This window comes from Ciconia boyciana, chromosome 10 (assembly GCF_034638445.1).
Source record: "Ciconia boyciana chromosome 10, ASM3463844v1, whole genome shotgun sequence".
NCBI classification, from domain to species: Eukaryota; Metazoa; Chordata; class Aves; order Ciconiiformes; family Ciconiidae; genus Ciconia; species Ciconia boyciana.
In genome coordinates this window covers 13,549,852-13,563,651 of record NC_132943.1, presented here as the reverse complement: position 1 = coordinate 13,563,651, position 13,800 = coordinate 13,549,852, and the positions used below count along the sequence as shown (strand labels likewise).

Below are 13,800 nucleotides of genomic sequence, written 5' to 3'. Positions count from 1 at the left end.
ATAAAAATCCAGAGGACATTACTCAGATTCTATAAAGAGAGGTCACATTTAGGGCATAGGTTACTTACTCATACTTTCTTTTAGTGAATTTATTTCCTTTTGAATAACCTAGAAAAAGTCTTGCACTTCAGATTGTTGTCGGGGGCTGTTGCTAGCAGTTTGCAGCTCCTGCACACAATTTGTTTTGAAAGTAACATCTCATCATCTTATTTTCTCAGCTTTAACACATTTCTCTTGTTTTGTTTTGTTTTGTTTTTTTCCTGTCAGGTAGATGCAGGCTGGATTGGATTTTGGTCTATAGTTGGAGGTTGTGTTGTTGGCATAGCAATGGCAAGGTAGGAATAATTACATGTCCTTCTCCATTTCTTCAATTGTGGTTGTCATTTAGCTTATTCTTGTAATAACATAACTTGTTTTCTCTCATCTTCTAGATACTTGAAATGGAAAAAGCATAGTTCTGGGGTTACGATGTGTTTCTTGTAGAGCAATAATTTGTATATTCCATGTTAGTGGTCGCTGGGGGTTGAGAACTCCACATGCATGTGCCTCAGTTTGGCAAGTCATACTGTTACTCCTGACAAGTGCTTCCTGTATGCTCCTTTTAAACACAGTTCTTGTGAATTCAGCTGCCTGGTATGATGGAAGCCCTGTTGTAGCATATTTGGAAAGCATTGAAGAAATTAGCGTCTGTCTCCTTCCATCAATGGTTTTGGGCGTATTGATTCCCAAAGGGATATTGGGAATGTAGCACAAGCAGCCTACCCACAGTAACGTTACATTCCTTGACAGAGAAATTAGTCTGGGCCCATTTTGGCCAGGTTGCTGGATTACTATATGGCCTAACTATTTTTTGCAATACTGCTGTGGGTGGTATGGTTATACCTACGCTTTTAAAATATCCAGACACGGCTCTTTCTGGCCATCATGAATGCTGATGACATGGGGAGTGGAAAAGCAAGGAATGGATTGCTTCCAAAAGGCTGCTGCTTTTTCTTCACTGAGGGTCCTTTTTATAAAAACAAAAAAAGGGGGGGGGGGGGCGGCAGGGAGAAAAAGTCTTTCAGGAGGTACTTGAGCAGGGAGTTTATAAAACTGATTAAAACCAATCACATGTTCCCCTTGCCTCTGGTGGATATCAAAGCATTGTCCTGGCTTCTTTATGTCCACTCTTCAGACTCCAGTTCTGCAATGAGTTTAGCACAAGTGCAGGGGTCTCTCATCGTTGCAGTCATTCTGGGATTGTGGACCCAAAGAGGCATCTTTTTAGGGCAGAGATTGAAGCTCTCTTTTTTCACTTGCTGTGCATCATCAGAGTACACAATGCATAAAGAAATGTGAGGTTTCTCATTCTGACATTTTGCAGGCTGCCTAGCAACTGTGACGGAGGGAGAGGAAAAAACTCCTGACCTAGGGAAAAGAAACAAGCGCTTCCCTCCTGTCTGCTCCAGATGCAGGCCAAATGACTTAATCTATTGAAACAAAGTTCACACCCTGATTTCCTCTAAAAAGAGTTACTTTTAGCCTCAGATATGACGTTTTCTGTCTAAGAGAAGTAGATGTTTAAAACCAACTACTGTAAATGACACAGATGCTGTAGCAGGTTACGTGCTGACGCAGGTAGCGTGCTGGTTTAGTCCTTTCCATCGTGGGTTAATCTCTCGTATATTTGCGACATTTCAATACTAGAGGGGTACCCTTAGCAGCTCACTTAACTTTGTTAGGAGAGAATCTGCTGACTCAATGCCAACATGCAAATCTCAGTCTTTAAGGTAGATTAATTTATTTAATATATTGCCTGGGTTAAGTTTCAGGAAATGCTGACAGTCTCTTTAACTGCTTCAAAATTGATTTCAAACCTTGTTGAATACCAGTATTTTGTAGCATTCAGAGCTTTGCTTTTGAGTAAATTAAAAAAATACCAACAGTCTGCCTCCAAATATGTCTTTCTAACTTGGGTGATACACAGTTCAAATGGGAGGGTTTGCACACAGAAAGGGAGGGAGGAGGTGATTTGTCACTCCTGATGGATGACTCTCCCTCCTAGGCCTATTCAGCATTTATCTGTGTAGGGTTGAATCAATGACGAGTCTGACTGTAATCTGCTAAAAGTTGTAATTAGGAAAATTAAGTAATGATTCTTGTCAAGGCTGACAAGTTGATGTATTTCAGTGTCAGAACTGTGATTTGCCAAGCAAGCTGCTCTCTCCCTTAACCACCTCTCAAGAAGCTGTTGGGTTTTGGGGTTTTTTCCTAATTTTTTTTTCTGCTAATTTATCAAAGCAAAATTGGTGCAGTTTAGGAATTTGCTCCTTCCATTTTTGTCAGTGCAGATTCTACTGTTTAGAACTGTAACAACCTGAGCCTTGCCCTGGAGCATTTGGTCCTGCACGTCACAGTAGGTGTTAAATCATCTATATTTAAAGTAATGCCCAGTTTGGAAATCTGTTTATCTATCTCATTTTCAAAATGGTGCAAGTTTTCCTCAGCACAATACATAAATCCTCCCGCTCTCCACCCACTGCTGTCCCGATAGCCGTGAACTTAGATATGTTTAGCTAATTTGTGTGATGCGTTTTTATAATTGAAAAGCCTAGGCTATTTTGGGCACCTGGCACGTGCTGTACCCTTTGCTGGCAGCTTTCAAATGATACTGGTTTGAAGAAAAGCAGTGTCAAAGAGCGACATTTATATCATTGCATGGAAACATAAATCTATTTCCTTTTCTCAGATTTTTTTTTTTTTTTTTTTCTGGCCACATTTGCTAATGATCATAGATATTTCTGAGGTTTTGTCCTCCACAGCTCAGTTTTTCCTCCTGCTTTTAACCTGCAGTGTAGTCAAAATGCTGAAACTTTATGACATGGTGATAATTTCCTTAGCAACAGACAGTGTTGTCAGCAGTGCAGGTTTGTGATTTTAACTGTGGGATCCAGTCTAGGGCTGGATTTGCTGAGTTGCAGGAGACTGTTACCAGCAGTAGGCTCAGAGGTCTGTGTCTGGGTAAGTATACACCTTCTCTCCTGGCACGCTTACTTTTTTAGGCAGCTGCAGACATCCCCTTACATGCTAAATGAGGAAGAAGGATTTAAACAGAACAGAGGGTTTTGAAAGTAGATACTGGGGTCAGAGGATAAAATAATTTCTCTCATTTTTTAACTGAAACAAGTATTCTGAAGAGTTGACTAGATTTATGGTCATCTTTATTCTCCTGTAACTAGACAAGAAGCAGAAGTCCCTCGATTACCAAGTTCAGGCTAGTTTGCTATGTCATTTTTTCCCATTATTTCTGTTGCTGGCTGAATTCAGTAGCTGCATAAACTTTTCAGTTTGTATTTGACCCTTCTGGAGTCCTGTGATATCTGAGAGCTCCTTGGAGCACACCGCTACCACTGATACCCAAACCAGGATCTTTGTGTCAAAAGGAGTTGCAACTGCTCAGTAAAGGTAGATATTTGCTCCACTTAACTATCTTGAATGGTTTAGATGTGTATTGTCCTCCCATCCCCACATATCCCTGGTGGTAGGATAGAGATGGAGGACCCCCTAGAGATCCCTTCCAGACCTGTTGTCTGTGAATGTCCGTCCCTGAATTTCTCACACTGGTTTATTAGACAGGATATACGTAACTGCTCGTGCCTGTAAGGAGAGGGAATAGTGATGCTTGCTGGCAGGCAAAGCGGGGAGTCTCTGTGGAAGAAGTCTGAAGTTTATACTTCAAGATGCTTCTGAGCAGCTTTTAAAATTGCTGATTTTGACCCCAGTGATCCCAAAGAATAATTAAAGAAACTGGCAAACCACTGAGAAGAGGTGATCCTGATTGCTGGATTTGGATTGTCAGAAAAAAACAACAGTAGCAGCTAACCTCTGACTATTAGAGATTAATGCATAAGCCACTTGAACACTGCAGTCATAAACTTTTAAGATTATATGCAGCATTGATCTTCCTCTACTGCTTATTGAATTACTCACTGCTAAATTCAATGTGGAATTAAAGCACAGGGAGAATCAAAATAAGAGGAAAGAATTGGGTTTTTTGGTTTGGGGTTTTTTTTTTTTGGATTCCATTACTTATACATCTCTTATGGTATATGTAGAGCTAGGCTTCCTAGTTCTCAAAATGTTGGTAGCATTATCTGTTCTGTCAAGTAAGCTATATGGTATCTGCTTGTAAAGTGATCTTTGTTAGGGGAGAGAAGGCAGTTAGCTGACAGACGGGACCGATTTCATCATGGACCAACCTAGGTGGATTGTGCTGCCGTTAGCCTAATCAAGGTAGGAGGCTACGAGGGCAGAAGACATTCTTTAGACATACATACCTAACCCATCCGGCTCAAAATCACATCTCCTAAGCAGGAGATTATAGAAAATTACTAGTGGATAAATGACATTGCCTTTTTCTAATATATCTTTTTTAGTAGCTGTGTTGAAATCCCTTTTGAAAAGAGCAGTTGCGCTGATAATTATGCGATGTGAGCGCTGCTCAAATGCATTATGTCTCCTTGAAAGAAAAAGAAAAAAAGATTAAAAAAGCAATTGTACCATCAGGTGGTATAAAGACCATATTCCCCTCTGTATAACAGCCAGACTGCCCAAGGACTTGTGGGGCTGTCTTCTCACAGACTGTCAGTGGGGCATGTGTAAGAGAGGAGTGGCACCAAGCTTTTGGTTTCTGGAACATTTCAACCCAAAACAGCCACTGGCAGTGACCGCCTGTGTGAAGAGTTCCTCCTTTGCTTAAGCCACTGTCGTGCTTTAACCCCAGACAGCAACTAAGCACCACCCAGCCGCTCACTCATTCCACCCCAGTGGGATGGGGGAGAGAATCGGAAGAGTAAAAGTGAGAAAACTCGTGGGTCGAGATAAAGACAGCTTAATAGGTAAAGCAAAAGCTGCCCATTCACTGCTTCCCATGGGCAGGCAGGTGTTCAGCCATCTCCAGGAAAGCAGGGCTCCATGACACGTAATGGTTACTTGGGAAGACAAAACACCGTGACTCTGAACGTCCCCCCCTTCCTTCTTCTTCCCCAGCTTTATATGCTGAGCATGACATCATATGGTGTGGAATATCCCTTTGGCCAGTTGGGGTCAGCTGTCCCAGCCGTGTCCCCTCCCAACTTCTTGTGCCCCCCAGCCTCCTTGCTGGTGGGGTGGGGTGAGGAGCAGAAAAGGCCTTGGCTCTGTGTAAGCACTGCTCAGCAATAACGAAAACGTCCCTGTATTATCAACACTGTTTCCAGCACAAATCAAAAACATAGCCCCATACTAGCTACTGTGAAGAAAATTAACTCTATCCCAGCCAAAACCAGTGCATTCTCCACCCCTTATTCCATACCATTTACATCATGCTTAGGTCCCACACTTTCCAATATAACCTCATTAACCACCACCCCCCTTTCCATCCTTTGATATAATACACAGATATCATTCCCTTAGTCTATGGACCACCCCTATAAAATGTCTTTAAAATGTCCATAAAATGTCCATTGAGTTCATTTAGTCCATGACTTTGGGCTCCATCTGTTATGGTGGTTGCTCAGGACAGGAGAGGTGGTGTGTTGTGTGGAGTTATTGGGCACCAAAGCCAGCTCAGGTCGGGTCACTGCTGCACTTGCACTGCCTCTTGTAAGACTTGTCCTCCGTTGGTTCAGGTGGTTGCTGCTATAGTAATTCCCATAACGTCCAACTCAGATCCTGGGTTACAATTTAAAGGTATTTCCATTACAATCTCCACCCCTGGTCCCTTAGGACCAGACCATAGGGTTTAACATTGCAATGAACTCCTCCCCTTGCCCCTGCTCCGGCTTGGACTTATCCACAGATTGCAGTCCCTTCCTCAGGGGTGTACCTGCTCCAGCGTGGCCTTACCCACAGCCACAGTCCCTTCAGAAGTAAACCTGCTCCAACATGGTCTTACCCATGGCTGCAGTCCCTGCAGGGTTGTACCTGCTCTGTCATGGGCTTATCCATGGCCACACCCTTTGAGGTGCTCCAGCATGACCTCATGCACAGCCACAGATGCTTCGAGGTGTACCTGCTGCAGCATGGACTTATCCTTGGGCCACAATCCCTTCAGAGGTGTACCTGCTGCAGCACAGACATAACCACGGCCACAAACACTTCGAGATGTACCTGCTCTGATGTGGACTTATCCACAGCCACAAATGCTTTGGGGTGTCCTGCTCGTGTGTGGACTCATGCACAGGTCAGAGTCCCTTTGACTCGAGTTCACACTGGAGTTCCATCCTGTCCAGTACAGCAGCACAGAAACAGCAGCGATGCCCTGGCCATCTGCCAGCCCAGGCGCATCGCCATTGCTGTTATCGAAATGTTCCCAGGCATGGTAGAGTAAGGTGATCAGCAGAACAGGAAGCAGCATAAGCAAAAAGCAGCCACTAACGAGCACTAGACTCCAGTATACAGTAAAGCAAGCAAGCCCCATGGCAAGCACAGAAGCCTGCCAATTAATAGCTAAACAGCAATAAGAGCTATAAATTCAATCTGGCACATTCCAGTCAAACCTGTCGTTATCTCAAACCCTTCGTGCCCCATGTTGGGCACCAAAAAGGACTGTTGTGGTTTAACCCCAGCCAGCAATGAAACCCCACCCAGCCGCTCGTTCACTCCGCCCTGGTGGGATGGGGGAGAGAATCAGAAGAGTAGAAGTGAGAAAACTCATGGGTTGAGATAAAGACAGTTTAATAGGGAAAGCAAAAGCTGCGCACACAAGCAAAGTGAAACAAGGAATTCATTCACTCCTTCCTGTCGGCAGGCAGGTGTTCAGCCATCTCCAGGAAAGCAGGGCTCCATCACGCGTAACAGTTACTTTGGAAGAAAAACACCATCACTCCCAATGTCCCCCCCTTCCTTCTTCCCCCAGCTTTATATGCTGAGCATGACGTCATATGGTGTGGAATATCCTTAAGAAGCAGAAAAGGCCTTGACTCTTTGTAAGCACTGCTCAGCAATAACGAAAGCATCCCTGTATTATCAACGCTGTTTTCAGCACAAATCCAAAACATAGTCCCATAGCAGCTACTATAAAGAAAATTAACTCTATCCCAGCCAAAACCAGCACAGCCACCGAGAGCTTCATCCCCAATGCAGCTGAGGGTTCAGAAGATGTCCCTTGTCATCTTTGATCTAGGGATTCTGGTATTTGGAGTTTTGTCATTTCCCACAGGAATTAATCTTGATGCTTAACTATGTCTTGAATGAAATGCAGCAGCCTCCTCATATGCTAATTGAGCGGTGTGTCTGCCAAGGGAGACTGGCAAACGCTGACAAAACAGCGATGCAAGCAGTGGTGTGATGTTGTGTCCAACAAATGCAGAAGAAAAAAAAAGACCCCTTCCTGTATACCAAGTGTTTTCAACTGATGCCTTGAGAATTGTTCTGGTTTGGTTGTTATTTTGTGACAGCTAAAAAATCCATGGCTCTTCAGCTTGACAGCTAGAAATATCACCATTCTATAAAAATGCCTTTTTTCTATTTCTGAAAATGAGAAACGATTTTTAAATTGTTTTTATAGTCTCCAAAATGTGTAATGGGAATATACTGAAATAATTGTCAAGCATCACATTTAAATAATATGAAAATCAGCATTTGTACTGCTCTGATCTGTGCTTTTATTTTAGATTTGCAGATTTTATCAGGGGCATGCTGAAGTTTATACTGCTGCTGCTTTTATCTGGAGCAACGTTAGCATCAACCTGGTTCACTCTCACCTGTCTAACTAGTGTCACTCATCTGCCTTTAACCACAGGTATTGACAATGATTTTAATTCCTATTATTTAAAATTGATATTGCAGGCAAATATTTGTAGTCTTAAATCAACTATATTATAACCTGGTTTGGTATCTTTAGTAATACAGTAGTTTTACCAAAACAAACAAACAAAAAAGATTTAGAAAACCTCTTGAATCTGAAATCTCTTTATCAGCTTTGAATAACTTCATAAGAAGATTAAAAACTAACAAAACCCAATAATAAGAACCCAGAATATACATTTAAAATTGATTTTGGGACTGAGGTTTTTTTCTGTTTTGAGTGTTTGGGAACAACAGAGGTGAGAAATAAACCAAGAAAAATCAGATGAATTGGAGTAATGTTGCATATAAGAAACAGTGACATGTCTGGGAATTTAGGGTCTTGAAACTGACGTTAATTATTGGAAACATGTGGTGCAGTTCAAGATGACCCATAGTGTTTTCAGCCATCGAAATCTATCCCTGCATTGTGCTGTCCTCTTTTTTGCACCTGCATGCAGGTTCAGGGAACTCTTCTAGCCCAAAATTAACTCAGCCTACACCTCAAAAAGATGGGAAAAAGAGCTGTTGGCAGGAGTGGGGGAAAAGCTTAGAGGTCTGCTCCAGCTGCCAGCGAGCTGTACCCTTCATTGAAAATTAGCACTGCACAGTTCTTAAAAATCTGTCCTTTGCCTTCCTATCTGCACCAAAGGATTGATCCACCTGTGATTCCAAGACCTTCAACAGGATAATGAGTTACAGTAAAATGAAGCCATTGAGATTTTAAAAAATATTTATTTATTAAAGAATTCTGTAAATTCATTTAAAATAAAGTCCCATCTTTGTTACAGGCAAGTTTATGCATTATAGGAGAAATGAAAATTGTTTTTTTCCCATTTTTAGTAAAGAGTTTGGTGTGGAGAGTAGTATATAAATTACTGTTTTATTCAAATTAACTTTGAGTTTCAGTAAGTGTCCTTGGTGTGTTGCATATGTCACAACTATAAACTAAAGTGGGTACAGCAAATTGAAATACACGATCAATTCAGGAGAAACACCATCTGGATGGATAGGTCAAATTTGTGATTTATCTTGAAATGTCAACTTTTTTAAAAAAAATTCTGCTTAAATAAAATGTAATTTAATCGATAAACAAATCAAATTTTGTGGTGGCTATTGTCATACCAAATGACTACACTTTTCTTTTCCATCAAATCTAAAATAAATGCAAGAAAAGCTTATTTCTTGTGCTTGCCTGCTTCATCACTACAAGCCGCAGTGATGTAAATTTTTACAGTAGCTCTATCCTCTGAATTGATGCAACAAGCCAAACACATAAATGTCCCTTCAAGTCTATGCATAAGAATGAAGCGGAGAGTTTCAAGAGGTGAAAGTCATTACATATGCACTCACGAATGATCCAAAACAAAACTGATGGAGCTCTGTCTGATTTTATTTTATTTTTTGTAAAGAACTCAGCAGGGAACATTAGGTTCTAGAAGAATTCTTACTTGTTTATACCATGTAGGTGCCTTATGGTGATTTTTTTTGGAAAGGTGATCCCCTGTCAGGACGTAAAAGTACCTAAGGTATTTGGGGTTTGATATAAAGTATCCTAAACTAACATCCGTAGATAAAAATCTAGGGATTGGATTGTTCTTTTCATGCAGTTATCATTTCTTTTAAAATGGATGATTCCTTAGATTGAGTCGTAAATTATATTTTAGAGTTTTCTGTCTGTGCTGTTCTTATATATGTCACTGTAAATGTTGAACCCTTTTCTATAAAACACAAGCTTGTTCTGAATAGAAATGCCAGCAATGTGGCTGGCAATTCCTCAGAAAAGGCAATCTAAAGCATCAGGGCCTAATGTGCAGCCACAAAATAAGATCTCTTTTTTTTTCTGTGGCATAATGTTTAAACATCATAGATAGGCGGAGGGGGGTTCATGTCAGCCTTTTCTCATTAAAGTTCATGTAAAATAGATGTAACGCGCCTGTTCAACTTAGATCCTTGTACACAGAAAAGCAGTGGTATATCTTTATGAAATGTGCTGTTATGGATGAAAACACACAAGCTATTTAAGCTAATTTATAGGACTTCATGCTAGATTATTCCTCAACGTAATGATGCAATATGATGATGACCTCTGCATTCCACAGTAATTGGGAGAAACGGTACATTTGAATTGATTTGGATTAACTTCTTTTTTTTTTTTTCTTCTTTTAATTAAAAGTTTGAGATTTAGAGTATATCAGAGTATAAATGTAGGAGGTCAAATGCAGGCCATTGGCTGGCAGCTTTGGGAAGTGATTTGAGGTAGCTGGTTAAGGTGGAAGTCACTCTGCATACTCAGTGGACCAGTTGACAGTGGTCTTCCAGGTAGTTATCCTCTGTGTGTTTTTGTAGAGCTGGAAGATGTACAAAACAAAAGCAGCTGTCATTGTGGGGTTTTTTCTTTTGGGTTTTTTTTAATTATTATTTTTCTTTTTTTTTAATTCCTTTTTTATTTTTTTTTCTTTTTTTTTTCTTCTTTTGTAGTAGAGGTCCATGTAATGCTTTGTATTTGAGCTACTTTGCAGGCAATCCCTGCTGCAAAGCAAGGGTTGTTGTGTTATTGAGGGCAAGAGGGTGTGATGTAGCCAGAAGGTTAACGGGCTCCTCAGCTTCTTCCTGTCCTGTGGCAAAGAGCACAAGTGTTAGGCTTGGCAGTGCTACAGTGCCAGTGATGGATCTCGGTCCACACTTCCAGTCTTACTCAAATGCTGAGGCAGCGCAAGCAGGGTTCAAAACTGACTGTTATGGAAACCTGTGGGGGTGTACATTTGATCTTGCAAGGAGATTTTCCCTTCCAACCATCTAGCTCCCATTTTGTGAGGGGCTCCCCCCTCCTCTCTTGCCCTGCCTCCAATGTTGTTCTCTTGACCAAGTCAGACTTTGCCCTACAAAACCACAAGCGTTGCTGTCTTCAGCAATACCTGGAAACTGCTAAATTATCTACCTGACCTGATGGACTGGTGGTACAGCTAAAAGAGAGCTCCTCCATGGGACAGGACAGTCATTTTGATGAGGAAGCAAAATGTCTCATATGAGTCTTTGTACTGGCCCGGGTGTTAAGGCAGGCTTCACCCTAGAGCTGAAGGCTGGTTAGAGAACATCGTCATCTGCTTCATCTCACCTGGCAGCTGCTTGATCCATGAATAAAGCTTACATCCATAGGTAGACCTTGCCAGTGGTTTCCCCAGGTCCAAAAATAGTCTTTTTCTTTAACATGTGGATATTGTGTGGCATACATGCTTGTTCCCCTCTTCTGAAAACCCTCTGCCTGTCTCACCTGGTCTCCAGAGTAAGCTCTCATGTGGGTACATTTGCATGGAAGCAGACTTTTGAAATGCTAAAAATATGAGAGAGTTTGGCCAATTAATCACCCTGAAGGGAAGAAAATCTCTAAAGATTTGTTTTTAAAATACAAACAAACCAACCACCCTCTTTCAATCAGTATTCTTTGTAGAAGTTGTAGTAATGTCTGGTTTAAATATTGGGGGAGGAATTGTATTTGAAAAAATGCTCACAGCAAAATGTTTTTTTCCTGCACTTGTTTGTATAATGTTTTCCTAATTCCTTGTAAATAGGCACGACATTATTTAAAGATATTTCCTACAAAATGTAATTACTTAGAATGGAGACCTTTAATGCAGTTATTAAAAATCAATGACTGCTTTGTGTTTGCTTTAAATGATACTGTTTAGCATTGTTTGTATTGTGTAATGCCTGCATTGCTCTGCATTATCATAATATGCTCCATTTTTCCTCCTGCCACAGAGCAAGACAAGTTTTCTGTCATTTGCTGACTTCTTAATGTATCTCCAAAAGATTTTATAAAAAGTGTATTCGGAGTCATGTGTATGAACTATAACTGCCAGTGTGAGGAAAAAAGAAAGCAAGGCAATAATGATATAGTGTCATCGTAGCTACTATATCATCTGTCTAAAACACCTCTCATCAGCTAATCACAGCTCTCAAAACCCCTTGATTCTGGAATCGGTTTATATTTTAAGCGAGCTTGAATTGTCTTTTACGAAATTTTAATTTTAATGTATATTATTTGCATTTTTCAGCAAGTTTCAAAGACAATTTTATGTACACATTGAAATGGTTTTCTCCATTGAATTCCCAATGCAGCTGCTGATCTGTTTCTCTGTGCCAAGTCCATTGTTAGTTTGCTTTGTACTGAACTTCATTATGTGAATTTATGTACAATGGGATACTTTGACCCAAAATAATTGTGTAAGGCATTGTAATGCCAGTTTCAGTATCTTGCCACTTTGTATTGCTGGTAGTATCTCTAGATACAAATACTAGCATTTTCCAAAAATTGATATGCAACGCTAGTTGCTCGCAGCTCAGATTGAATGTTTTCAGCATAGCGTATCAAGAATATTCTAATATTTATGAGCACATTCAGTAGAATTTTGCTTTACAATATCTTTTCTAGTGCTGCATGGCAGATACTCTGAATACGGTGGCAACTCCATGAATTGATGACTATATTTAGGTTAAGCAGCCTACACTTTATTTTCAGGTTCAACAGATTGAGCATTATAAACACATCTGTCTCCCTGTCCTCATCTACAAAGCACAGTATTGAAAAAGAGAGATGTTAATTATTTAATACTGATTGATTGTTTTATTCTTTGAGTTTAATTTCTCTACTATAAACAAGATGTGCTTGGTAAGTATAAGGCAGGGGGACCCAGAGGGTAAAACAGTGGCCTGAAAACATTTGAGTTTTCTAGCTTCAGCATTGACCTGCTTATGGCTGTGGACAAATCATTACCCCCACTCCTGTTGTGCTTTTCCCACTCATAACATGGAAATAATGACCTTTGTCTTCCTGAAGGCTTCTGTAAATCCACAGATAGAAGCGTGCTTAAAGAGGAACTAATTTAAGGGGTTTATTTAAAAACACTTAAAAACCCAGTGTTAAATAGTGTACAATGCTTGAAATTTGGGAGGAGCATTTCAGGGATGAGTATCTATAAATCTGGCTACTTTAAATATCCATCGATAGCAAGCCTCAAATATTGTATGATTTCCAGCCCACTCACCCTTTTTCTTTTCTTTTTCTTTTTCTTTTTTTTTTTTTGAGGCTCACTCAGTAATTTCTTCACTTTTTAGTTCCTCAAAGTGAATGCTCTGCTTTCAAAGCAGGTTCCACTTGCTTTTCTCTTGGGAAGTATATAGAACAAATCCAATTTGATCAGATTTTTGGTTACTTTCATAACTATATCATGAGATAAGAATTTGATCAGTGCATGCTGGAATGGAAATACAGGCAATGAAACATATTGATGTTATAAACGTGCACTACAGGGACATCCTTCTTCTATTGTGTTTTTTGTTCCTGTAAGTGAATTACAGTAAAAATTACTGTCTTACCTTGAGGGACTCACATTTCTCATGGAAAAATTAAGGAGGACTACTTCTGTGACTATTCTTACCATGGCCAGTAGCAAGAATTAAATTATATGGAAGTTTCATTCCACTTTACCAGACTTTAGAGAGTTTGATAGGAACTAACTTTGAATTGTTCAGATCATTTGTGGGGATACTAAAGTCAATGAAGCATCCATCCACATGAGGCATTATCCTTTCATTTTCGCATTTGGGATGCTGTTTTAATGGGCAATAACAAAATTCCCTAGATCCCTGGAGGTTTCACTTTAAATTGTATGCTGCACCCAAGAGAACACGTTCAGTTGTATTTACTTTCTTGTTTATCCATATGAAATTTGTGTGAGTCTTGGCTTGGTTTGTCTGAGAAGAGAACTGTTACACAATGTACAGAGTTCAAGAGTTTCTGGCAAAGGACTTTGGAAGAAGATACTGTACCACCTGCTTGCACTTGCTACTGCTCTAGAGTATCTGCATTTCTTTTGTAAATTTATCTGCAAAATACTTTTTGTTTTTAAAAAAAGAAATGGTAATATTTCATATTCTCTGTTAAAAATCAGCCAAGATGTACATGCCAATGGGTTGATGAGAACTATTTAC

At 40.2% G+C, this 13,800-nt stretch overlaps 1 protein-coding gene across 1 annotated transcript in view; it reads left to right on the top strand.

Annotated features, from left to right (window-relative positions):
• SLC49A4 (solute carrier family 49 member 4) overlaps window positions 1-13,800 on the top strand; it is a 76,001-nt gene that overhangs the window by 46,904 nt on the left and 15,297 nt on the right. The window contains exons 6-7 of the mRNA XM_072874022.1: window positions 268-335; window positions 7,635-7,762. Coding sequence (XP_072730123.1) covers window positions 268-335; window positions 7,635-7,762 — 196 coding nt within the window. The remainder of the gene's footprint in view (window positions 1-267; window positions 336-7,634; window positions 7,763-13,800) is intronic.